General features: G+C 39.0%; 1 protein-coding gene across 18 annotated transcripts in view; it reads right to left on the reverse strand.

Annotated features, from left to right (window-relative positions):
• Positions 1-27774, reverse strand: part of ATP2B2 (ATPase plasma membrane Ca2+ transporting 2) — a 368316-nt gene that overhangs the window by 44103 nt on the left and 296439 nt on the right. For all 18 annotated transcript variants that reach the window (XM_081176143.1, XM_081176141.1, XM_081176156.1 and 15 more), the window contains 7 exons: positions 23152-23316; positions 22398-22612; positions 19741-19983; positions 12097-12338; positions 11001-11235; positions 1715-1894; positions 449-536 (listed from right to left, as the gene is read on the reverse strand). In XM_081176143.1, the coding sequence (XP_081032269.1) occupies positions 449-536; positions 1715-1894; positions 11001-11235; positions 12097-12338; positions 19741-19983; positions 22398-22612; positions 23152-23316 (1368 nt within the window). The remainder of the gene's footprint in view (positions 1-448; positions 537-1714; positions 1895-11000; positions 11236-12096; positions 12339-19740; positions 19984-22397; positions 22613-23151; positions 23317-27774) is intronic.

The following is a 27774-nucleotide window of genomic DNA, read 5'->3' on the forward strand; positions in this document are numbered from 1 at the left end:
CATGAGGAAGAGGAAAAGAACACCAGCTATGCAGTTAACCTCCTTTACCTTCATTTTAGTTGGTGAGTAAGAGTAAAAGGTTAAAGGAAATTCTTATCAAAAGAGTTAATGTTGCATTGTGTTGTTTTAAACAAAGTGTATTGATATGTAGGAAACTGTAGTGATATATTTTACTACTACTACTACTACTACTACTACTACTACTACTATTACAATTTGTTACCCACCCTTCTCTCTAGGTCTTAGGGTGGGTTACAATTAAAACACAACATTAATATTGAAACATGACATTAAAACCAGTTTAAAACAACTAAATCTACAGAATTATATCTGTAGTCACAGAAGGGCATCTACGAAAGCATATATATATATATATATATATATATATATATATATATATATGCATGCATCATTGGTGCTGTATGTATATGGGTAAATTTGCATTCACCTTTGACTAAAGTGTGCTTATCAGTGGGAGATGAACGAGCAAGGACACGAAGTTTTGGCCATATCTTGTCAATGCGTTCCTGTTCAATCTGAAAGAAATAAGGATGAAACATTTGTCAGTCTTTCAGAAACCTTTCCACCACCATGTACCCTTTAGAATAAATGTCACTTTGAGGTTAACTTGTTTCCCACCTGACATTGCTAATACTTCAACAACTACAAGGACTTCCTGGGGTTTTCTGCTGCTCTCATCCTCTGCTATGTTTCACTCTCTGAGCTATGCTAGCCTATTAAAGAATGATTTGTTCCCCAATCTAATTACTATGCTCCATATTGTTATTTTCACCTGAGTAACAGTATAATGTCACTTTGAAGAAGCCATGTTGCTTTCGGTGCCTTTACAAATATGTTTCTGACCTCTATCATCTGTCTTTCCTGAACCAGCTGCTGCATCAGCTCTTTATAAAGGAAAGACACTTTTCATATTCTCACTAAATGTAAATGATTGAACACACAGTAAACAAGCACTGACATGTTTATATCACCACTTCTAAAAATATTAATGCACTTTAGGGACGTAGTGAGGATACTGGGTTATCAAGCATTTTTTGTCCAAAGTTGTTGAGCAAATCGGACATTTTAACTGATTATAGAAAATTCCACCCCGATGCTGTTTTCGACTGATGCATCCCAGATATATCTGGGAAATTCTGGACACATGGCAGCCCTAGCATATAACATATTTGAACAAGACAAAGACAGAAACATCCTGAATCCCTACAAACTGTACAGTCAGCAAAGCTGGTGCATGAAACACAGACATCGACTCAATTGGCATTCAAGGCTAATACAAACCATAAATTAGCACAAATATATAAATGTGTAGGCCGCTTTGCTCCTCCTCTGGACCTGTTGCTGCTGTGCTTCTGTGAGCTAAGACTTGGCTTAGCATGTCATCTGAAACTGGGCTCATAGCTTATTTCCTCCAAACCATGAGCTCTAAACCAAGGACAAACCTCAACTTTAGCTCATGGTTTGTCTGCAGCAAGACAAACCCGGTTTGGACGACACAGCAACACAGAAGGACTGGAGGATGAGAAAAGTGGGCATGATCTGCTGGCTTTTTAAAGACATACAATCTTAAAAAGAGTACCATCTCTCCCATTTGGAAAAAAGGAAGAACGTGAGGAACAGCTCACAGGACAAATATGACAGGTTTTGTAACTATTTTATAGAATATTGTATGTTTTGTCCTGACATGACTTACATCTCCTTTCTCATTTCGGATCCTTCGGTTAAACTCTTTCCCCTCAATGCAGAGGAAATCTTCTCCAGGGTGAATTATCCCACACTTTATTGCAATAGCACGAGCTGTATTGATGTTGTCCCCTGTGACCATACGGACTGTAATTCCTGCTCGCTGACACTTTCTTATGGCTTCTGGGACCTAAAACAGTGAAATGAAATGGAGGGGGAAATATCAAAAACAAGCTGATCACGATCAGATTTGTATTATAGCAGCAAAAGTACTGTGAGACCAAAAGGGATTGGTTTTCTAACATTTCCAAAAGAAGCATGATGGAGATATAGGGAACACAAGTAAGATCATTTCTTCCTACATCAACTTATACAAGAGACAAATTTGAAATCGTTATTAACTTAATGTGCCATCCAACCTGTTATGACTGCCGAAGATGTTTTCCTGATGAAATATAGCAAAATATAATTACATGTATAGAAACTGACCAAACTGACAGTTCAATCAAACTTTAATAATAATAATGACAAGGAAGGTCTTGAGGGCAGCAGGCTGGCTTAGGGGATGTTTGGCACGTCATATGGCACACATAGGTTTGTCCTCCCAACACTTTGTCGCTGCTCCCTGCTTATGGAATGGCCAACCCTAATAAGTTACTGCTTGCATAATATGCTGTATTCCTGCTATTGGTTTAGGTGGTCATGCAACTCTTTTATAGGCATTAGAAACAACTAGAAACCTAATGAAAAATTCCCCAAAGGGACTGAAAGCCTCTTATGCAGCTATGATGAATTGTAAATAAAATTATGAAAGGTTCACAATAGAATACTATCCTAACAGCACCTAACAGTAGTTGTTATATGTTACATCTCACAATTTTAAAGCAGCAAATACAAATTCAGCACCGCCTTACCAGATTATCTGAGCTCAGCTATTCCAATAATAGCACCAAGGAGAAAAGGCAATGGGAAGGCATGCTCTCTATCCTCTATTCAGTGGCTTAAAAAAAAATAAAAATCCCTTGCCAATACTATAGTCATTATGAATAAGTTATAAGCCTACAAAAGATCACTCAAGGAGAATTTATATTTGAAAATCAGCATTATGTCCTGAAAGCACAGATATATTGCTAAAGCTCAACATAATCAATAGGCGGATGGCAGACTGCTTGGAAGCCCTACGTAAGCTGTTCCAAGCTACATGAAGGAAGAGTGTACTAGAGGCATTAGAGATAAACATAAATGTAGTAAATAAATAAGTACCAGTGGAACAGCTTAAGGAAGTTGTGGTACTTTCACAGCATGGATATAATGGAATCAGTGCTCACATTCTGCTACATATCCACATTCAAGAAGTGTGGGTGGGAAATAGTGACTGGTAAAGGAAGTGCACTCTGTGCATAATCAGAGTTAGGACTGATACACTTGTGATACAATCTTGAGAAAAACCAAGTAAGAAATAGGACATTAGCATGAACTTTCACCACACTATAGTTATTTAATAGAACATTTTCACCCACGTCTAAGTCCTCAAAGTTGCTAACAACCACGGCATATGACATAACATGATATGGCTGAGGTTAGGATATTGTTATGATATATTTTCTTTAAAAGTTAATGTATGAAAAGGTTCAGAAAAAGGCAAACAAAAATGATAAAGGGGGTGGAGTGCTTCCCCTTTAAGGAAAGGCTGAAGTGTTTAGGACTTTTTATCTTAAAAGAATCCTGCCAACCTAGCAGTTCAAAAGCACGCAGTGCAAGTAGATAAATAGGTACCGCTCCGGCGGGAAGGTAAACGGCAATTCCGTGCGCTGCTCTGGTTTGCCAGAAGCGGCTTAGTCATGCTGGCCACATGACCCGGAAGCTGTACGCCAGCTCCCTTGGCCAGTAAAGTGAGATGAGCATCGCAACCCCAGAGTCGTCTGCGACTGGACCTAACGGTCAGGGGTCCCTTTACCTTTACCTTCTTATCTCAAGAGAAAAGACACGTGAGTAGCGACATGATGGAAAAAATGTGGAAAAATGGATGGAGAGAAGTTTTTATTCCTCTCTCATGGGCATACAATAAAGCCAAATGTTGGAAGATTCAGCATAAAAGAAAGCACCTATTTACACAGCACATAGTTAAACTACTGGACTCACTCCCACGAAAGGCAATGATGGCCAACAACCTGGATAACTTTAAAAGAAGATTAGACAAATTCATTAAGAATAAGACTATCAACAGTCCAGTTTGTAGGCTTCCCACTGTGAGAACAGGACATTAGACTAGATGGGCCATTGGCATGAGCCAGCAGACTCATCTTAGGTTCTGCTTTAAACAAGAGAAATTAGAAGATGCTCAAGGACTAATGCAGGCCAGGCTATAAACTCCTGTGTTTTTTTTAAAAAAGTGTTCCTAATTCAGTTTGTAAAATAATACTTTATGTACAAGTATACTTATCTTGTTTTGGCATTGACAGATAGTGATTCCTAATTAAAGATCTAACTGAAATGATATAATTTTCTTTCCTTTGAAGAAATCATGAGGAATTTTAAACAATAAACAGGTTGCTCCACGACACACAAACTTATCTTCAAATCTTACAACTATACGAGATTGAAAACTAAAACGTCTCCCAATTTTGGGGACATATCAATTGCAAGACAACATGAAGAGAAATGCCTTATAAACTGCATGCTTCCAGTTTTAACTTTCATTTTACTATGATTTCTCTAATCATTTAAACTAGCACAACCCACCAGCATCCACAACCCAGTTTAGAAACCTAAATAGCTTATATAAAACAACTGTTTTAATTTTCCAAAAATACTTTTATGAAGTTGTAATCCAATGAGTAAACAGAGTATGCAGTAATGAGGCTTCTAGCCCTCCTGCAGCATTTTGTATGTTAAGATCTCCATAGAATATTGATGACTTTTTTATATAAAAGACTGAGGAATGTAATTAACTCTGCTGAATTATCCCTCATGAAGCTCTGTTTAGGTGTTACAGCCTGAATAATACTGAAGGTGCACTAAGAATCCTTTCAAGGTACAACAGAGATCATTAGAACCACAGAACTGAACTTCTATTAGCAAAGTAGTGCACTAAAAACATTTAATATATGTATATAGCTTTGATGTATGACACTCCATCAATCAATGACTACTGCTATTTAAAACCAAAGGCTCTGCAAACACAGCAGAACTCCATGCACACAATAGTGCTCCCTCTTCCACTCCTGTCCCCTCCAGACCCCTGTGCACCCTCAAATTTTTGGGGCACATGGGGGGAAACAGGTGTCCCATTGTATCCGTAGAATGCTGCTGGCACGGCATTGGATGTAATCCAAAATGTTTTCTTCTATAGAGTAACACAGAAAAGCTGAGAAATTTCTCTTTATATAAATTTGGGTAATCATAATGCCATCCTGGCGTACCACACTTCTCTCAATCCTTGTAAGGCTAATAACATCATGTGGGGAAGCAGCCACAATCCTATGCACAAGAGACATACAGACATGCAGACAAAGAAGCTAAGCTGTAGGGTGGCAGGGGCCGGTGTGGCTTCTACATACAAGTCGCCAAAGTCACATTGAAAAGCTCTTCAGATTCTGACACTTTGCCTGCAGATTTGTTGACGTTCTAGAGTGCAATCCTATACGTGGCTACTTAAAAGCAAGCCCTACCAAGTTCAAGAAATTTTACTCCAAGGTATACGACTACTTTAGATGACAATGCAAGGCCCCCAGAGGTGGGGTACCTCAGACCCAGGGACTGAATGCAGAACTCCAGGCCTTGTATCTGGTCCTCAGAGCTCCAGGCAGGACACACCTTACTCCTCAGGTCACGACTCCCCCTGCTCAGTGATATCCTTGAGTGCTTTTACCTGCCTGAAATGTGATCTTTAACTATTATAGTGTCTCTTGCTTCCCTAGATGGAGAGGCGGGGTGGGTGGGTTGGAATGACAGAGTATGCAGAAACCTCCATCTTCTGTGTGACTGAAATATAGCCTAGTGTACATATTACACCAGTGTTGAAAGGTCTGCATTGGCTCCCTATTACCTACCAAGCCCAATTTAAGGTTTTGTTGTTGACATTTGAAGCCCTAAGCTACTTGGAGTCAGGATACTTTGCAGACTGCTTCTCCCAGTACATACCAATCTGTTCTTTAAGATCTCCCAAGGAGACCCTATTGGTTATTCAGTGACCAGAGGATTATTCTTGGGATGCCTTCCATTAGGTAATTTGTGAGACAGAGACAGTAATCACCTTTCAATAAATCTTTTAAAAAAATTACCCTGCACTCTGATGCTTACATTTTTACATTTGCTTTGTGCAAATGTAGTTTTATTTGTCATGTAGAGTTATGTTTCTATCTTGTTTTTAAAATCATGTTTTAAAGGTAATTTTATTGAATGGTGTTTCATAGTGTAAACTTACTGTAAACTGCTTAGAGATTTTTAATATTTTAAGCAGTGCCTTTTAAAAACAGATAAATAAACAATGACATCAGTTGTTCTGCCCACTTTTGCCTCTGGAACCACCCACCACCGGCATGCAGCCCCTGGAAGGCTTTCCACAGGGTAATGTGACCTTCGGGGTGAAAAAAGATTCACCACCCTTCTGTACACACTTAAGGGTAAAGGTAAAGGGACCCCTGACCATTAAGTCCAATCGTGACCGGCTCCGGGGTTGCGGCGCTCATCTCACTTTATTGGCTGAGGGAGCCAGCGTACAGCTTCCGGGTCATGTGGCCAGCATGACTAAGCCGCTTCTGGTGAACCAGAGCAGCGCACGGAAACGCCGTTTACCTTCCCGCCGGAGTGGTACCTATTTATCTACTTGCACTTTGACGTGCTTTCAAACTGCTAGGCTGGCAGGAGCTAGGACTGAGCAACGGGAGCTCACCCCATCACGGGGATTCGAACCACCAACCTTATGATCGGCAAGTCCTAGGCTCTGTGTTTAACCCACAGAGCCACCCACGTCCCACTTACCCACTTACCTGGAGACAAATCAATGGGGCTCACTTTTGAGTAACTCTGTATAAGATTGCACTTTTAAGTTTGCCACATTTTTAGATACTGTTGGAAATGCTGCATGGAAGACCAAAGTACATTGGCAGGTCTTAAGAATACAGCCATTTTACCACAGGGAAAAAATGAGGCATTGTCACTTGAGGCCTGCTAGGAAAGAAACAGCCAAAGTTCTACCACACACAAAAAAAGTCTACCAGAAATTCTTCTCAGCTTTCAGTTGGTCTCAGTCACTCACATAATTAAGCTGACTTAGTAATGTTTCCCCGTGACTTTCTAAATATCAGCTCTGGGTGCCCATGTGCAACAAACAACCATAATATTTTATTGTTTAATTTAAAAGAGATGAGAATCACCTTCCCACTATCCAAACAAATGTGGCTACCTCTTAAGCTGTTAAGAAAGGAAATCATGCCCAGGGCCATGTGGTACCAGGTGTGAAATCTCCAGAAATATCCCTACTAAATCCAAAATAGGGTTTGTTTTCTTCAGAAAGTTGCATTCTGAAACAGAATGACTACCTGCATCATTTTGCCCCGTAGGGTAAAAAGCAGCTCAGAGGGGCCATTTCTATAAGAAAAAGCAGTACTACACAGAGGAAAAGAAATGTGCCCCCTTCCAGTCAGATTGCAGCATCAAGGCAATTATGGGTTGAACAAATGTTTGCTGTGGGGCATTTTTGACAGATAGGTGGTGCCACCCACCTGCAAATCACCTGATGTCATTATGATGCCAAGTGACAACTTCTAAAGGGCTTGTTGTCACTGAAGGAACACTGTCACCCTCAAGCAGCTGTCAGCAAGCCCCACTTAGCAAGGAATAATCAGGAGAGCACTTTAAACTTCTGATAGTTCCTTTGCACCATGTCTTTACTTGCTCCAGGTGTGGGGAAGGTGGACATAGTTTGAGGGAAATGGCCTTGTGAGCCAATTCGGACCCCTATCTAGATCTGTGCACTAGGAGTTCCCCATTGCTGTCCTAGATTTTAGGACTTACTTAATAGCTACTTAATAAAGTAGCCCCCTGATGAAGAAGAAAGAGAATGTAGGAGGTGGCAGCACTGACATTCAGCAGCAATAAGAAATATTTTTTGTCTTACTCGTGCATGTTTTCTACCAAACGTAACGGCAAGTCTTTTAACTCTGACAATTCCTACACATTTCTAACAATTTTAACCACACTGGTCCAAAAATAAATAAAACAGGCTGTGAGATTATCACAAAGTGAAAATCACCAGAGCTACATTGGGAACTGCTTGTTAGGAGTGACCAGGCTTATGAAGTGGCTGCCACACAACTGTGTTTCATGTGACAACTAACACATTGCTTTTTTTAAAAAATGAATAAGGTATTACAACTATTTTATTTCACTATCCAAAGGACTGATTTTGTATTCTATTGTCACAACACATAGACCCATTTCTAGAGAATGCACAGGCTGTTTTTAAACACCATCTTGGCTTTCACATTGAAGCTGCATGTATATTTTCAGAAAACTAAGCTGTCCGCCTGTCTGCCTATGTCTGTTTCTAAAATCTCTAAGCAGTGTGCAAAAATACAAACATAAAAACACGAAAGTAGTGTAATAAAAATGCAGATAAAAACAACAACCTAGTAATAACAGCATCCAACATTATGGGTCAGGGACTGATTTGTTATGCACAATTCCTAACCCTATTTAATTTCTATGCCGATTTCTCTTAGTTCCTCTTGCCCAGTCAGCCAACTTTCAGTGCCACCAAGTACTGAAGACGACTGCTCATTGTCTTATGAGCCAGGCTTTCCAGCAGTTACCTCTCTGGTCAGACCCAGAAGCTCCTTATTGAACTCTTCCTCACTGCTCAGTGCCCTTAGATAGCCTTTCTGTCAATCTTCAGCTTAAGTCAGTGATTCAGCTCTTTTGAGGCAGACGATACTACTAGGCTTCCCCTAGCCTCAATAAGCCTCTTGCCCATACTGCTTTTTCTTTTCCTTCTGCTCCAGACTCCAGCCTTCTTCCTTCTGCCTCCTCCTCCTCCTCAGCAGTTTCCTTCAGTCCCACACTCTCCCAATACAGTAGCCTATTGATGCTCTGGTCAGCCTACACTTCAACCAATGAGATTTAAGCAGCAAAAAATTATCATTGTCCCCTCATCAGACCACTTTTCCTGTGATCAAGAATTTCTGTCCAAATTCACTTTTATAATCCTCTAACCCAGTATAAAAAGAACCTAACTTTTACCAGTCCTGTCTTATATAATTAATAGCCAACGGTCGCCTGCCAATGGATACACTGTAATTTGACCTGAACCCTTCTATTACCTTCATATAAAACAAACTTTGTCCCTATAAACAAACTGCAAAATGTGATTTCTCCACATAGGTCCTCCTCACCATGGTGGTTACCTAGGCCTCCAGTAACAAAGATGGATCTATCAGTACCCCAAAAATCAAAAGGCTTCCTTCAGAGTCAGTAAAACCCTATCCAGAACTCGTAAAATCCCATGGGGACACTCATGCACAAAGTCTCCATTTTACCAATCTGCAGCTTAGCAGTGCATCCAGGGACCAATTAAGAACAATCACAGTGTCTCCTGATTCAGACTGTAATGGCAAGATAGAGCTGACATTAGGAGAGCAAATATTCTAACAACTGCTTCCAGCAGTTCTGTATCAATATTAAACAGCATTGGGAACAAAATAGCGCTCTGTGGCATCCCACAGCACAGCTACCAGGAGGTGGACACATAAAAACCAATGCTATTCTTTGAACCCAGCGCTGTAAGTAGGAGCGGAAAGACTGCAAAACAGCAACTGACAGAAATGGTCCAGGAGTATACTGTGGAAAACAGTACTGAATTAGCTTGCTGAAGTGCCCTTTGGATCCCATCTTGAAGCAACTAAACTGTTGGGAGGATGAAATTAGGAGCTCCATAATTTTTTTAAAAAAGTTATCAATTTAAAAAACAATATTTTTATTTCAAACTGCCATGCAACATTTCATTCAGTGAACAAGCCATTTAGTGAATGAGCTGAAACCTGTTTGGAGTGGAAGGCATTTCATCTAGATATACCAGACACATAATAGAATAGAAAAACAAGTCATGTAGCCCTTTTATAACCACCTACTGTTTGTTAATACATTATCAGTAATGATATCAAAAATCATCATAGCAAGTGCACCCATTCATGTCTTGTAATAAACAAGCTCCCCAAGTGAACATACAGTGGTACCTCAGGTTAAGTACTTAATTCATTCCAGAGGTCCGTACTTAACCTGAAACTGTTCTTAACCTGAAGCACCACTTTAGCTAATGGGCCCTCCTGCTGCTGCCGCCAGAGCACGATTTCTGTTCTCATCCTGAAGCAAAATTCTTAACCTGAAGCACCATTTCTGGGTTAGCGGAGTCTGTAACTTGAAGCGTCTGTAACCTGAAGCGTATGTAACCTGAGGTACCACTGTATTGTTATCAGTTTAGGGTTGAGAGATGAGAGGTTTGGGGACAGGGATGTGACCTGGAGGAAGAGCAGCAAGCAGAGAGAGAGAGCCATTGCGGATCTCTGCTTGAATCCAAGGCTACGGCTATGGGAGAAACAAAACCCTCATGGGGAGTTAAGGCTGTGGACCCCTCCACTGTAGGCTTAGGCTGTATATGTGTGTAAAGAAACCATATATCATTAAGACACCACAGTGTCTGCTGTGCCTCATTTCCAAAAGGAAACATGAACCCTGGGGTAGCACCTGGAACCTCTGGAATCTCGCACCACTTGGAGATTGGGGTGGCGTGCAACAATATGTAAACAATGCATCAAAGCATGAGTCTTCTGGTAGTACTCTCAAACCTGCTAAAATGTGTCTGTGTGTGTGTGTGTGTTTGTTTTAAAAAGAAACATCTCTATGTGCAGACTTGCTTGGACCTATTTCTATCTACCAATTCCTTCTTCCTCATACTAGCTGCAGTCCTCAACAGCACACTGACCATTCCACAGCGTTCCCCAGACCTCAGGAGTAAAATGGGTATGTACAATGAACAGAAGCAAAAAATGGGAGGTGGGAATGTTGCATGAATGGGCCACTTTTGATACAACATGATGTATTTTTGGCCACACTGCAGTACAAAGAATTGCTTTCAAAAACTGAACTGTAGGAAGCACATTTTTTAAATAATAATAATGATGATGATGTGAGTGCCTTAACATTCTACACCTAAAACCTATTTGGAAATTAGTATTATTAGTTCATGGAACTTACTTCAAATGAGTATGGTTTAGGATCGGGGCTTAAGTTTAGCATACCTCTGGTCTTACGGGGTCTTCTATGCCAACCACACAAATGCAGGTCAGGTCAGATAGAATGTCGTTTTCATCCTCCCAGTCTGGTTCAGGGCTGCTGGGGAAGTCTCGATAAGCAACACAGATAGTTCTCAATCCATCACAGGCCATAGGTTCAATCACTTTCTTTACCATCTCATCCCGATCACGAGGTCTGAAGATGCGAGGCTCGCCAGCTGAACTAAGAATCTTAGAACACCTGGAAGGAAAGGATACCAGCAGCAATTCTACAGTTCAGAAACAATTTACTAGACAACAAAGAATAAAGATTTCAACATGCCTGAGATATAGAATTAAATTTAATAAGTAGCAAATTGATTGGTACCTTCCTAAGCCAAATGGGTGATGGAATTCTAGTTATCGGTGGAAATAACGAATTATAACATCTCTTTGTTGGCAAAAAAATAATAAATGTTAGAACAAAGATAGAGAAGAAGCCTTGAATGCATAACAAAGGTAGTATGAATAATGTGGGGGGGGGGGTTCAGTGTTTAAAAATCATTGGTCTTGAACCTAGAAGAACTGAATTTAACAAGCCCTGAATCAGACTTTTAGCAAGCCACTCATAGTAAGCCAATTAGTAACAGTGAGAACTATCTCATCCATTCATGATAAATAATACACACTTTGAAATGTGCTGTTGTTATTCTTAAAATAATTCAATTCAATCAATTAATCTATACTTTTTCCAGGAAGCAGAAAAATAACAATTTACCTCTTTGTGGTAAATAAGATAAAAGGACATGTACCATGTCTGCCAGGAATTTCTTCTACGTCTCACTTAAATGAATGGCAGCTATGCATACGCAGTAGTGCTCTTCCTTAGCTCCCATTCATTTCCATGGGACTTATTTAGGAATCACCTAATACATGGCATCTCACAGGAGAGCACTTGATAATGTAAAAACATGTTCCATTGTTCCATGCTGTACATTTAAGGTCTCTGTGTGCGCATCTGTCAATCTGTGTTAGTAAGATTTAAACTAACCAAATAATGAGAACTGGATCATGCGCATACCCAAATTTTGTGATGTGTTCAAAGCAAATATTAAGTACATACTTCTTTAGGACAATTTCAGAAGCTCCTTTGCTGTACATTCGGAAACTTTCATCTGGCATTTTGATGACAGTACTCATTGATTTTCTCACAGAGTTAAACGTGTACACTTTGTAGAGCTTCTCTTCAGGTATTTGATTCCGGGCAGGCTGGTAATCCTGCTTTAGGTCCAAGACAAACCCCAGCAATCCACACTCTGTCTTGTTGCCAACCTGGCGAGGCAGACCACCATCCTTGTCTGGTGGCTAAGGAGAAAGAAAGAATTGGGATTTCAAACTTCCCTTCATGTCCCCACAGCATAAAGATCTTACATAAAGCCACACTATGCATGTGCAGCTTTCCCTCGGATATTTCCCTTTTTTATTTTTTAGTAAAGCAGCAGAAGTCTGAAATCTTGATTGGAGCACTTGTAGAGGGCCAGGTCAGCTGCCTAACCTTTCCTCTCAGGCAGACTTTCTATTCAAAAATTTCCCGGATGCTGCTTTCCACCATGTGGACGGGGCGTAGACAAGAGCAGTCTGTCCCCCACTCCAGTTTTGTGCTGTAGGGTTCTGCAGCCCATTGAAAACGAAAAAAGGTAAGAGCAAAGTATGTGTAACTTGTCAACTGGGTCTTACTCTGGAAATCTTAACTTACCACACAAATTCAAATAAATAAAGATATTTCACCCTCTCCCTTTCCTTGCAGAATGCAAAGCGGCCAACAAAATAATAATAAAAATCATTTTTTAAAAAAAAAATGCACCAAAATATGCACATCCAGATAACATGTTAAAAGATAACATGTTACTTCTATTGCAATTCTATTTAACAGTGACCCTTAATATTAACAGAATGGAAGAGAGCTGATGTACTGTGTTTGTTAAAAACATAAGCTTTGAACTGCAAGTTCTCTGTTGAAACCCTGTTATAGTGATGGGTGGAGTCACTGGATTTGAGGAAAGCCATTATTTCTTGGTCTGAGCTCTCCATCTGGGGATAATAACGGGCATTAGTAAGGTTATTGTTGATTGATTCATTCACCTTGTACCGTAAAGGTATCAAGGTAATTTACATTAATACAAGGAAGTAAATTGTATTCAAGAAAACATAACAAAACCCTCAATTTTGTACACACTGAGTACCTAGGTAACAGCCCCCCCATATTAATTGCCTTTCCTTCTCTTCAGCAACTTAATAAAGGCTATAAAATTCATTCAAAATAAATGTATTTTCCTCTGATATTATGTTTTGACCATCATGACAAATAATTTCTAAAAGGATTTTAGAACTGTAACTTCTTAACAAAAGAATAAAAAGTGTGACCCCCCAAGGCCAGTGACTCAGCTACATTAGTAAAGAAAAAGCGTTTTATATGTGTTATAATACTGTGACACCAGACAGCGCTGTGGAGTTCCATCTTTCACCAACGTGATTTTGCACTTTGAGGTTTACAACGCGTTTTTCTGAAACACTTTTCTGATGTGTCTAGATCCAGCCCAGGTCTGACCTAACCATAATCTAAATAATTGTTTGCATCCACCGACGTATTTACTCTATGCAGGCTTGTCCTCCTCCCCAATTGGGACAGGCATTTCTGCTGTGGTTTAAAGTAAGTTTTAATAAAAGATACTCATTGTTTTGAGTGTACATGAGTAAATGTAAGTATAAATAAGAAAAGACAATAATTTTCAGAAGAGGTCTTAAATTCTGTGAGACCTGCTAGAACAGCTGCAGATCCCACAATCTCACCATGGTGTAATAAAATAAAGCATACGGTGGTGAGAATTGGCAGTGACATTTCCTCTCCTGGAATGCTTCAGCACAAACCATCTGACTGCCAAGCCAGTTTCCTTGCAGACTACTGTCCGCAATCTGTAGTGAGAACGAATCTGCTTTACACTTTAAAATGAAATTATTTTAGGCTGTTTCATGTTTATTAACTCTCAAAATTAAAGCAAAGAAATAACAGAAATTTAACTCTGCTACAATGAAAGCTATTATTTTATTTCCACCTGCAATTTCTGCTATGCTAATCATACCATAAATCTTTTCTTGCAGGCTGAGTATCAGCTGTACCAGACTGCCATGGTGGCTGACTGCCCCGGGTCTAAAGTGCACAACAATCAAAGTTATTATTATTATTATTATTTGTATACACCATTCAAATTAAAACAGAGCCTTTAGCCTTTGTAACCAAGTATTTGCAGATGACAAATAAACTTAAACTAAAAAAATGAAAAGAAATATGGATCTAAATTGAGGCTGAAACATGATACAATGTAAAAACAAAGTTACCTGGAGAATTTTTGAAAATAATTGTTTAGAAAACTGTCCTAACCATAAATCCTGATCAGAAGAGTTATGTGACACAATGAAGTTGTGCATTCAGATCAGGCTGTTGAACTTGCGATAACTGTGATAACTTCTCTCATTTGCCTAAATATACAATGACCGCTCCCCGCTTAAAACGGGGGGCGCCCTTTGCGTAGACGCGCGCAGCCCCTGGATCTGGAGCGGCTCCATCAGCATAGGCTTGGCTTCGCCTTCCCTCAGGTGGGATACCTGGAGGTCTCCGACTACCTCAGTCAGTTGTCCAATCCCGCCTGGGCGAAGCGTTGCCAAGGAGACCAGGCCAGATAGGGGAGGGACTACCTGCCCACACAATAGAGGGAGGATCTTACCTAGGAATCCTCACTTGGCTCCAGAGCTTCTCCCACCCTACCCACCCTCAGTTAATGTCTTATTTTGCAGGTTAACTTTTCTTCACAGGTATGCGGGAGCAGCTACGTCAAGGTCACTGTTAAAGGGCCGGAAAGAAATTCCTCTGCATTGGCAGGTTTTGCCTTTCCTGTAGCAAAACGTCACAACTTTGGTGGTATCAGGCCTTGGGCGGAATTCTTTAGTCCATCTTCCTCTTTGCAGCAGCGATACCAGGGTTCCCTGTTAAAGGGGTTTCTGAAGGGAGGCTTTGACCATACGCCGAGAGATCGTCATTGCTCTCCCCTGTGGCGGCGGCGTAACGGGGGCGGCTATCTCCGCTTGAACATATGTTCTCCAAGCCGGTCCATCCCCCCCCCCACTGGATAACCCTGATGCTCCCTAGGTCCCCGGCTGGGGACTGGGGAGGGATAACACCCAATGCCTGAGCCAAGGTCTACCCACAATTGAAATTTAATAAAGTTGTGGCCAATTTAATCCCATAGCATGTTGTCTTGAGTCGTTATTCCACATGACGCCCGGGATCTGGGGGACTCCGCCTGTCCACGCAATAATCCACTATTCATTTTTAAAACTTAAATCTTAGTTTAGTTCAATGTTGTAAAACAACTAATATTTCATATCCCTAAGTAAATATATTGCTCTCACTCTCACACACATACTCATACACACAGCTTAGTCCTACACATAATATATATATTTACTGCAAACACACACAACCCCCAAAGAATCCTGAGAACTGTAAGGCTTTATCCCCCCCTTAGAGGTACAATTCCTGCTTAACAAACTATACATCTCACTAGATGCCACTGATGAAGCCCAATCAGCTTATGCCTGCCCTAGTCACAAATCGAAGGAAAGCAGGGCATTTGAAAATTCTATTTAGATTATGGGCAAATAGTACAGATGATTGGCTCTCCACATACTTGCAAGCCCAGTATCATTTTATGGTATCATTTTATACCCAATAGCTTAGGTTCACTCTTTGAGTAGATGTAAAAACAACACTATTTACTTTTTGTATTTGAAGCCACATGTAATTAAAAGGGGGGATCTTATGTGGCCAATGGAGACATGGGGGAATGTCCCATTACAGTAGCAGGATTCATTGTGCTGACCTCTGCTTGTGGAACAGATTAGCTGAATTCCGCCCTTAATGTTTGCTTTATTTTTTAACTGCTTATGCATTTTATTTAAAGTCAAGTGGTATGTAAATTTTGTTAAATATCACTAGAGAAACTGAAGTGGGAAATGAGCAAGCATGGAATTTACTTGGGAGGGGGCTACAGATGCTTTTTAGGCATCTGTGGGCTGCAGTTGCTGCAGTATGCCATACTGTGACTGCTTAAGTAATATTGAAGCTTAGCCTGCCTTCTCAACCACCTCCTATGCCCAGAGCAGGGGAGGAAAAGGAAGTCTGTTTGTTACTGTAAACTGGCTTGTTAATTTCCAAGAAAAGGTGCAGAAGAGAAAGCAAGCTAAACAGGCAAAGGCCGTGTGGGAAACTGGGTTGTTCTTCCCCTTTTATCATAGTGATTTGACCTCTACCTGTAGACAAAAGGAGATGCTATTCAGATGTTTTGATTGTCTTCACCGGCACCTTGAAATAACATGATATGTTTCAATAGATACGTTACACATCAGTCACTAAATAGTCTACAGCTCACATGTATATGTCTGCAGGACAAAGAAAGCAGGAGGCTATAAGAAACTCTACTACTGTAGTAAGATTATAAATAGGCCTAAAATTTATTGAATTACATGGGCTTCCCAGAGGCCCAATAGTAAGTCAAAGCTACATTAAGCAGAAACAAAATAAAATATAGACATTTCTAGCTATAATGCCTTCAAAGTTTCACAGTGCTCTTAGGATTCAGAAAACAGAAGAGTAATTTTATTTTTAAAAGTACATATATAGTCAAAACTATTAGTCTGTCAAGAAATACGTGCCACTTCTCTTGTCCTTGAAAACACATACATAAAGAACAGTTATCAATGACATTGTAGTTCCTTGTGCCACAGCTTTTCTTAATGTCCAGGCTGCAATTTTAATACTACAAAGGCTTTCCCCACTCCATTCTTATCAGTGACTCTTAGGGTAGAACTGGATATTATTTATGCAAATGTCACTTCCCAAATCCTGACTCAATGCAAATATAGACTCACAGAAGACATTAGTAGGGGAGAACGTTGTTACCCCCTCTTGAACCCACCAGTTCTTCCATAGGCCTTTTATACGCACAGAAATTTGGTCTTGAAATCTGGCTGGAGTTTTTATTTAAATGGCCAGAGGGGCATTCGTAGAGAAATGGGTAAGGAAAGGGCTAAACAGAACTCTCAGATATTTGGGGATTTGGTTAACCTCAAAGAATATAAATTTATTTCAAGATACCTATATAATGGTTTGGAATAAAATAAGGAGAGACTTGGAAGTGTGGGAATGAATGAAATTATCACTCCTGGGTAGGATATATGTAATTAAAAGGAATGTGCTACCAAAGGTGTTGTTTTTGTTTCAATCAGTTCCAATAATCAAGGGGGAAGGTATATTTAAAGATTGGCAAAAGATAATTTCAAGATATATCTGGCAGGGGAAGAAACTGAGAATTAAATTTAAACTAGTAACAGACTGTAAAGAAAGTGGTGGTTTTGCCTGCCAGACTTGAAGCTGTATTATGAAGCAGCCTGCCTCTGTTGGTTAAAGGAATGGATGTTATTAGAAAAAAACAGATTTATTAGATTTAGAAGGCCATGATAACAGATTTGGGTGGCATGTGTACTTATGGTATGATACAATGAAGGTACATAAAGGATTTGGAAATCACATATTCCGAACGTCTCTCTATGAAGTATGGAATAGGTACAAAAACCTATTAGAAAGGAAACCACCCTGGTGGTTATCACTGTTAGAAACTATGAGTGTTGAGAAAATAAATATGAATAAAAATTGGGTAACCTATGAAATGTTACTCAAAAATGATGGCAATAAGTGGAAATTAAAACCATACGAAGAGGTGAAAGGATTTGTTAATGATTGGTTGCACTACTACCAAATTAAGGAGATGTTTAAGGATGATATGAAGAAAAATGTATTTGGAAATACCAAATCAAAATTTGAAATTGAAATATTGAATAACAAATATAAAACATTGTCAAAAATGTATAAAATATTGCTGGAATGGCATCTGAAAGATGAAGAGGTAAAGTCAGTAATGATTCATTGGGCTAAAGATTTTGGCTATAATATAAAGTTAGAAGATTGGGGGAAATTATGGAAAGAAGGAATAAAATTTACAGCGTGTAATGCCTTAAGAGAAAATGTGATGAAAATTATGTATAGATGGTATATTACACCGGTGAAGCTAGCCAAACTCTATAAGGTAGATAATAAATGCTGGAAATGTAAGGAAAAAGAAGGTACCTTTTATCATATGTGATGGGAATGTAAGAAAGTGAACTGCTTCTGGGATATGATATATAATGAAATTAAGAAAATGTTGAAATATATATATACTAAAAAACCGGAAGCTTTTCTTCTGGGAATTGTAGGTACAGACATTAACAGACAAGATACTAAGCTTTTCCTATATGCAACAACTGCAGCAAGAATTTTACTAGCACAGAAGTGGAAACAAGAGGAATTACTGACAAAGGAAGAATGGCAACTGAAGTTAATGGAGTATGAGGAACTGCCCAAAATGATGGGAAGAATCTGAGAACAGTGGGACCAGAAGTTCATCAAGGACTGGACTAAATTTGTAAATTATTTGAAAGACAACTGTAGTCAATCAAACACGTTGGTAGGATTGCAAGAAGCTTTTAAGGAAAGGTATAAAAATCACTGCAGAGAAGAATAAGAAAATATGATGTTCTGATGTTTTTGATTTTAAAGCAATGGTTAAGTAGTGAAAATGCAGAAATTTGAAATGAAAGAAAGAAAATCACAAGGAAGGTTTGAAGGAAGTCATGGCCCTAAAAAGCCAAAATGTATAATATAAGAGGAGAGATTGTAATGGAAAGCATTATTGTAAAATTAATAAACATGATATGGCAAAATAAATAAACAGAACTCTCAACTACGGATTCTTCTTGAAACTATTCTTCTAGCCACACAACGAATAAATAGTTCCAACCGATTCCTCTTTAAGCAAAATGGAATACAAAAACAGCATGATCATTATTCATTTAGTTCAAGGAGTAGGGATCTGATGCAGCCCTGCAGCTGTATCTTTACAGCCCTTGGGACTCTGATTAGGCCACACCCACCTTTCACCTGCCCCGTTCCATGCCATTGTTGAGTGCTTTTTGCCTGGCTGGATATGTGTTTCTGAACTGTGAAAATGCATCTTGCTTGTCTGGATAGACAGACTGTGTGTGTGTGTGTGTGTGTGTGTGTGTGTGTGTGATCATATTTACTAGCCAGCGTAAAGTAAGCCATTTTACTTTAGCCTCAATCCCCTCATCTGCAATAAGAAGGATAATAATACTGATTTAGTTGCTAGGATTACAAGTAAGTAGTGCATGCGAAGCACTTTGAACAGTGGAAAGTACTGTGCAACTGTCATCCCCATCATCATTATTATCATTATTTATTACTATATGAACCTTGACTTGCTTGAATTATGCAATAGTGATCTGCGCTGTCAACAGGGACAAAAAATGTGAAAGCTAAGTTAATAGACTTTGGGGGCCTTTTGACATTCCTTATAAACCCACCACTTACCTAAAAATATCAACTTCGTGAAAATTTGGCATGGCACATGTAAGTTACAAAACAGAATAGTTTTCTAAACATTTCTTTTAAAACCACAACATATAGATGTAGATTTATTCTTACTTTGGCCAAACCTTCACACAACAGCATTTTTATTACAGTGAAAGAGAATTCTAAGTATCAACACAGATTCCCCAAATGTCTTTTTAGTGTCTGAAATCAAAGCCTACCTACCAGAACTTTTGAAGTGTAAGCGCTGTTGATGGCAATTGCATTAACCAGCACATCCAGAATTTTGGCTGGAATGGAATCTGGGTCAGGGATCTCTTTGTAATGGGCATCTCCAATGTACGCTTGTACTACTGTCATCCGGTTGGTGGTTAACGTCCCTGTTTTATCAGAGCAGATGGCTGTAGCATTACCCATCGTCTCACACGCATCCAAATGACGGACCAGATTGTTATCTTTCATCATTTTCTGAAAAAGAAGAAAAAATAAACCCTATTTGGTAAATAAGTTGAAAATCCCTTATGCTAATTAAATGCATAAGCATTTTTTAAGTAGAGCAGATGGATTAATCTTTCCACAAAATCCCATTTGCACTTGTAAAACATAGAAACTTCAGGTACACAAAATGCATTTTTACAAAATTCCTGTAAATGAGGGATTAATGTGAATTAATATCTGCCAACATTTTAATGGTGGGGGTTTTTTTGGTGTTTTTTAGGCACATGAGACAATCAGCTGAACAAGAACAATATAATCTGGCCACAGTTTTCAAACATCTGTACAAAAATACTGAAATTCATTTGAAAGATACACTCACCCACCCACACAGAACATTAAACCAAAGTAGGAGTGGACATATTTCTTTCATTCCATTTTGTAATTCTACAGATGGCTCTGTCCTGTGTTCCACTCTACTTATCTTCCAATTTTACATTAAGGATTTCTATAATTATTTTTGGTAGCAGTGCATGTACAGTTTGCTCTTGCTGAACTTTCCATTTCTTCCATTTCCATTATTCTTTTCCATTTAGGTAAGCTGTGTGCATGAGTGATCATGCACATTAAAAAAACCCCAGTCATTTCTATTTTCTTTGTTTGCTTTTCAGCATACAGTTGTCTACACCAGTGCATTTACATTTCTTGTAATGGAAAGGTTCTGGTGTTTTAGACTTCAGTGGAGCTCTCCACCCAAACACTGATCCTTACTTGTAATGGAAACATTTTCAGGGTGGGGGGAGGAGAAAGGTAGGAATGGAACTCAGAGAAACACACATGTTAAGCTAAACATTCTATTATGCATGTTTATGGTAGCTCTTGCCTTCCTCCCTTTACCAGCCTTTTCTGTTTGTCTATATGTCATTGTTGTTGAGATTGTGTTTATATAATCTAAGAACAAAACTAATACAGTGTTTCAGAACTGCTATTAAAAAGCCAGAATATTAAAGCTACTAAGAATGGTATTAAGCATTGTGATGGCAGGAAGGCATCAGTATAGACAGCAGTCTTTACAAATTCTGAAAATACAAGCCAGGAAAAATGGCAAAAAAAAACATTCATAGGTGCCGCTCCACAATCCAAGAAAAGGGAAGCGGGAACCACTAAAACACTAACTTTGAAAGGAAACTCAGAAGCATCCTTGGGGGAAAGACTTAAGGGAATATTAAGAGACCTCAAAGCTGAATAGCAAATGATAAATACTGTACACACCTGAGTGTTCCTTGGCCTGTGTAAGCAAATTGAGGATGAGAGGAGGAAGATGTGCATTGCACATGAACCTCTAATGCAATGACTCAGCACTCAGTTATAGGTACTATAATATAGGTACAGATATTACCATGTGCAATTGATGGCTTTACCAGGCTAAAGTAATGCAAGGTGATAAACAAGCATGTTAAGGGAGCGGATAAAGAGAGGAAGTGGTAATTTCAATTTATAGAAGAAGAAGAAGAAGAAGAAGAAGAAGAAGAAGAAGAAGAAGAAGAAGAAGAAGAAGAAGAAGAAGTGGAAGTTGTTTGTGGAAAAACAGGAATTATGTTACAGCAATAGGTGCCTACCAACACCCTGAAAAAATCCTCTTTGAGGAAAAAGAGAGACAGTAAACTCTATTACATTTCACCACAATGAGGACCAGTCCCGTACATAACTCCATACAAACTAGCACAGGAAACCCTCATCACACAGTACAGAGATCTGCTGTCCTAAGGCAATTAAGTTCATTGTGAATTGTATTTCAGACTCTGCTTTGGTGTTTGGGTTCCCATTCAAATGCATTTGCATTATTTACTGGATTATATTATTCATGCATATTGAAAGCCTACCACTGTAGAATAATTTAATTATGTATATATACCTTACTGGAAATTGAGCTATTCTAGCATAAGTGTTTCCCCCCCATAACTGCAAAATGGCTCACACTATGGCACAATGGCACCTGAGATGCTTCAGTTTAAGTGGGAATCCATGTCTCTTTATCCAAGTCCATTGCTTCATTCACTTCTTTAAAGAGATCCCCCTAAGTAAAGCCCACCCATGTTATTGTTTGAACTATTAGTTCCACAGTAGTGAGGGAAGTTCCTCTAGAGATATATTCTACTGTGAACATTGTCAACATTATTCTATTTTCTATTCTATTTTCTATTCTATTTTCTATTCTATTCTATTCTATTCTATTCTATTCTATTCTATTCTATTCTATTCTATTCTTTGGCTACACTTTTTATCTGAAGACATTAGCATTCTGAAAAACCTTTAAAATTACACTGACATGTAGTCCTGTTTACCTTACCAAACAGTAAATCAATTTTTAAGTAATCTATGACCAAATTAAATAACTACACTAAACGATTGTTTCTTTTCATCTTGGTTTCAAGTCTGTTGCTTACCTTTACAGAGTAAGCGAGGGAAATAGTAACAGCAAGTGGAAGTCCTTCTGGAACAGCAACTACAAGCACAGTAACACCAATTATGAAGAACTTAACAAAATACTGAACATAGATAGGTGTGCATTCAGGCAGCCATGGCTTCTTGCTGACTACGAAGTTTTCAACAGTGAAGTATATTACTAAGATGATGACAGTGATTGCAGACATCACCAAACCTGAAACAGACAAAAAAAGTTAACTTTTACTATAGCAAGTGTGTGGGGTGGTGGAAATCTTGTGAAAAAAATATTTTTATTTAAGGCATCATGCTACAACATTTCTGTGTGTTAAAATCTCAGTTTAATCATTATCGTGTCTGGCAGCTTAACTATGAAGCCCGGAGACGTGATCCAGAATCACACATACATACAGCCCATCAAAACTACTTATGAGAATTATCTGACTCTGCGTAAGGCAATGTCCTATGTGATATTTCGAGATCTTGAGCTCAGCTATACCTTGGGGAAATTGCACTGGACTCTTATCACTACAGAGAATGAGCAGAACCTACGGAGTCTCAGTTTGGGTTCCAAAGAAATGTGTTTAATACTACAATTGCTTTTAATGCCTTGAGTGTGGAGTGCAAAATCATAGAGTGCTAATCAAGTTCCATGTACATTTTTGGAAATTGTGTGCAGATCTGGCTGGCAATTAGTCTAAACTCTCTAGTACATTCCTCATGACAATAGGCTACCCCATCAAATGTACACCATACCTGCTTTCCCTATCTGGACAGCCAATTTAGTCAGCTTCCCTTGGAGGACAGATTTTTCTTTCTTATGCATGTTCGCTTTCCTCTTGTCTTTATCGTCTCCATCTCCACCTTCAGCACTCTTCAGTGGCTGCATCTCCATTGCAGCAGCACCATCCTGCTGTTTGGCTAACAGTGCAGAAGGAGGAAAATTATTTAAGAACTGTAGCGTTATTTCAGATGTTTAATTTATAAAATGAGATATTTGGCCTTCAGTGTTGGCTTCTGCACCACTGCTTTCCTTAGAACAGTTGACATGCCGGGTTATTTTGATAAGATTATAAGCGTCTAACCATTTTCCAGTCTTCAATTTACAAAGCACTTTAGAAAACATACACAAAGGTCTGCTTCTGCCTCCCCTTCTCTAGAATGAAAGTCTGTTGGTTTTATAGCAGTTTTTCACTTTTAAGTTTAAAAAAGGTTTTTTCTTGCATTTATATCACACTATTATTCTGCTGTTTGACCCAAAGTGGCCTACATGGGGTTATCCCCCTTCCAAAGTACTTACCAGACTCAGACCTGTTTTACTTTAGCAAAAAGTGGTTTCATGTGCACTCACACTATATCCTGAGACCAGGATATGAATGATAGATTTATGACCTATATAATTAACTATCTAACTTTTTTTTTACATCAGAAGCCTCCTCAGAATTATATAATTAAATTGCCTCTGGATGCCAGCGTCACCTACTCCACCTTCTTTATTCAGAGGCAAGGTCTGACGATTACTTCTAAGTCTGTTTGCAGCATGCTTTACAAGTAGGGATGGGAGAAGAATTTGATTCAGTTTGCATTTAAAGCATAATTTATCAAGCTCACGCTTTCCAAAACAATATGAGAACTGAAACACAGCCATCCTTCAAAATTTGCACCTATCTGAATTTTGTGATACATTTCTCCCACCAAATAATGCTTATAAAAACACATATATTGGGAGTGAATGAATACATTCATGAAAAAAACATAGAAAAGGGCATTATATTAGGAGAGACTGCTTGCAAAAATGTGTACATTAGTCAAAACTGTGTACAAATTGTGTTAATTAGGGAAAAATGCACAAAAAACTGAAGGCTTTTCATGATGATCTGTTGTTTGTAAAATTCACTTGCTGCAGAAATGTGGAAAACTGAATTTAAGATTATAAAGATGAGAACTGAAAGAACTTGGCAGATCCTTTCATCCCTACTAACAAGCCTCCCCATAATAGAGAACGCTACACTATTATCGAGAACGCTTGTATTATTATTATTATTATTATTATTACTATTAATAATAAAAATTTGTATCCCATCTTTTCTCCCAAAGGAGTCCAGGGCTGCAAAGACATAAGCAACAAAACAATTTAAACATCTAAAAACAATTTGAAAAAGCTGCAGACTAGGAAAGAGCTCTACTTAAAAGGTTTGTTGAAAGAGGAAAGTCTTTGTGTGCCCAGGCATAGAAACATGCAACCCAGCCAGAGGCAGACCAATGAGGAATACACATGACACCGGTAGTTGGGATGAAGTAGGCCACACTTCTTACTGATTACAGATGTAAGTAGGTTTTGGCAAAGGAAGTGGGTGTGACTCTGGCGTCAACCAGTTCACCTGCTGGCTGACGAGAGGGCTGGGTTGACCTTGGGTTGAGTGTTATTCCCACAACAGGTGTTCCCACAATGACCATGGAAGTACAATGGTTCTGGGCTGGGTAGCAGTCATGCCATGACTGCAAACCATGGCTTCCCCAGGATTTCCAGGTAAGTGGCAATTCCATAGATGCCAAAAAGAGAATACCAGTATGCTGGATTCCTATATTGAGTGGAACAGACCTCCTGGTAAGATGATATCTACAGGAGGCCCTCACCTGCAGAGTGCAGTGATCAGTACAGTGGTACCTTGGGTTAAGTACTTAATTCGTTCCAGAGGTCCATTCTTAACCTGAAACTGTTCTTAACCTGAAGCACCACTTTAGCAAATGGGGCCTCCCGCTGCTGCTGTGCTGCCGGAGCACAATTTCTGTTCTCATCCTGAAGCAAAGTTCTTAACCCGAGGTAATATTTCTGGGTTAGCGGTGTGTGTAACCTGAAGCGTATGTAACCTGAAGCGTATGTAACCTGAGGTACCACTGTATAAGGGATGAAACCATCAGGTATGTGTATGTGTGTTGAAGCAAACAGACTTACAAGTTCACAGCATACCTTGCTACTGAATGGGGCAAGGTCAGAGCTAGAGAGGGTGGTGGTGGTAGTGCACACAGATTCAAGGTTCCACCTTCATTTTAATTTTCTAACGCTCGAAGAAGTCAAAAGTCTCACAACTGCAGTATGTTTTTACAAAGAATTCAGTATATGAAAAAGAAAAAAACCTTCTCCTATCTTCCTGCAGAGAACTTTAAATAAATCGTGTAGAGAGAAACATGTACCTTTCCTTTCTGTTAGCCTTCATTTTGCAAGGGGACACAACTGGACATCACACATTTATCCAAGCCCTAAGAGGTTCCCTCCATTTCTTTAAAGAGGAAAGCAGCCTTTGGAAGTGCAATTTTGAGCAGAGAAATGAAGGGGGAAAGGGTGCTTTACTCCTTCTCCATGTACCATTTTTTACACTTGCACATGTTCCGAGGTGGTAGAGTTTGTCCAAGGTAAATCTTGGAACAAAAGTTCTTGAATAGATTTAAGATACTGATTTTATATTCAGTTTACTTAGCCCAGGAGTCAGCCTAGACACGACGGCAGAACTGCATGCAGAAATGTGTATACCACCGCATCCCTACAGAATGAGTGCAAGAAACCAAATTCTTCCCCTTGCTTCAGCCATCCAGCCATCTTTAAAGCCATTTCCCCCGAGAGTGATATTAAGGAGAAAAAATGCCTATTAAAAGATATTGTGCTGAGACCTTCCTACCAATTTTGAAAACCTCTTCTCTCACACACTCAGAGAAACACAGAGACGCTATGGAAGAGGCGGTTATCTTTCTGCCACTTCCAGGGGGGTGGGTAAATTTTGCTGAAATCTTTTCGGAGGGTGACGCTTACCTAACATTATGAAGAACTAAACTTTGAAGAGGGAGAGCACTGGAAGATGTTATAGCCCAACATCTTTCCATAGTTATTCGTAGGAGCACTCCAGCTAGACACTGAAGATCAGTGTGAAGATTTTCTCTTTTAGTTAAAAGGAAGCAAAGCCTCTTGCCACCTTGTAAATTTAGATAAACATCAAGTATTAAAATACCAGCTATACACAGAACATGTTAACTACCACAACTGAGAACCTACTCAAAGTCTTTTAATGCTCTAAACCACTCTCAGAAATATATGCAATTACAATTGCATTTGAAGTAGCAACAAAAAAACAATCATTTTTTGTATAATTAAAACTGAAAACATGAAGAAATATGAGGAAAAGCAAAGGCAAGTGTTCAAATGGTTAGGAAAGCTGGTAGCTGTAAGTTGCACTATAATTTCTTCATCATCCCTGTGTGTCTGTCTCACACTGCTTATTAAAGTTGGTGCAATAATAAAAATGCTATAGGGCACAATATATTACAAACTTCCCCTGTGCAATCCCAGCTGAAACTGAAGGGAGATGTGCAAAAGCACAACTATGGCCTTACATAAATTTAATGGTGTTGCTCAGGAGAAATTTTCCACTACTCATAGTATATTATGGTGTACACTGTTTAGAAGATCTATCAAGAATAGTTAGACATAATCAATTTAGCTTAGCACCAAGTAGGACTGTATGTGTTATTTCTGTATTTTGAAATTCCTAAGAGGAACTAAAAAAATTATTTTTATGGGCTTTATCTTCTTCGTTATTCATCTATCTTACGTAGTTTAGGAAAACAAATGTGTTCAACTGTTCTATACCAGTTATATTCATTCTGCAAAGAAAAACATGTCAAGAAACTGCTGTTAGACAAATGTAGACGGCAAATGTTATATTGGAAAAATAGATACGATATTATTCAGTAAAGAAAAGACCTTTTGAGAATTCTAATTTTTAATTTACACAGGGAATATACACTTAAATAATTTGCACAGGAAATAAATATTATTTGTTGTTATTTTAAAAAGATGAAACACACTTCTTGACAACTAGCTGAAATCTTACAAGGGTTATGTGTCTATTGTGGTGAAGAACCACATGTGCCCTGGCAGTGCTTTTGAAGTTTCTTCTGCAACCACTTTTACACAGATGCAACCTGATGTCCATCTGAAAAGTGTATTGCTCTTTAGCTATGCAGTGACTACAACCTCTGTCTGGGTGCATGCTTCCCTGCATTCACACACAGCACTGCAGGATTTCAGCCTAACTTGGTTAAAAGTCCAATACACTAATATTCTCTAAGCCGCAAGTTGCAAATCCTTCTTTATGCACAACTTGATATTAGCACTGGCACAGAATACCTTCAAGATGGCACAGACAGTGCTCCCTATGTGAGCATTTCACAGTAATAACCACAGAATATCGCTAAGGAGAAGAGTGCAGAAGTGAAACAGCAGAAGCAGCACTAGAAAAGAGAGGTTGTGTGAGCATAGCTCCATGAAGCTTTCGTGATGATGCAGTTGACGGAAGCCTTCTGGTAAGATGGATATGACAGCTC

This window comes from Podarcis bocagei (assembly GCF_964188305.1).
Source record: "Podarcis bocagei genome assembly, chromosome: 2".
Lineage (NCBI taxonomy): Eukaryota > Metazoa > Chordata > Lepidosauria > Squamata > Lacertidae > Podarcis > Podarcis bocagei.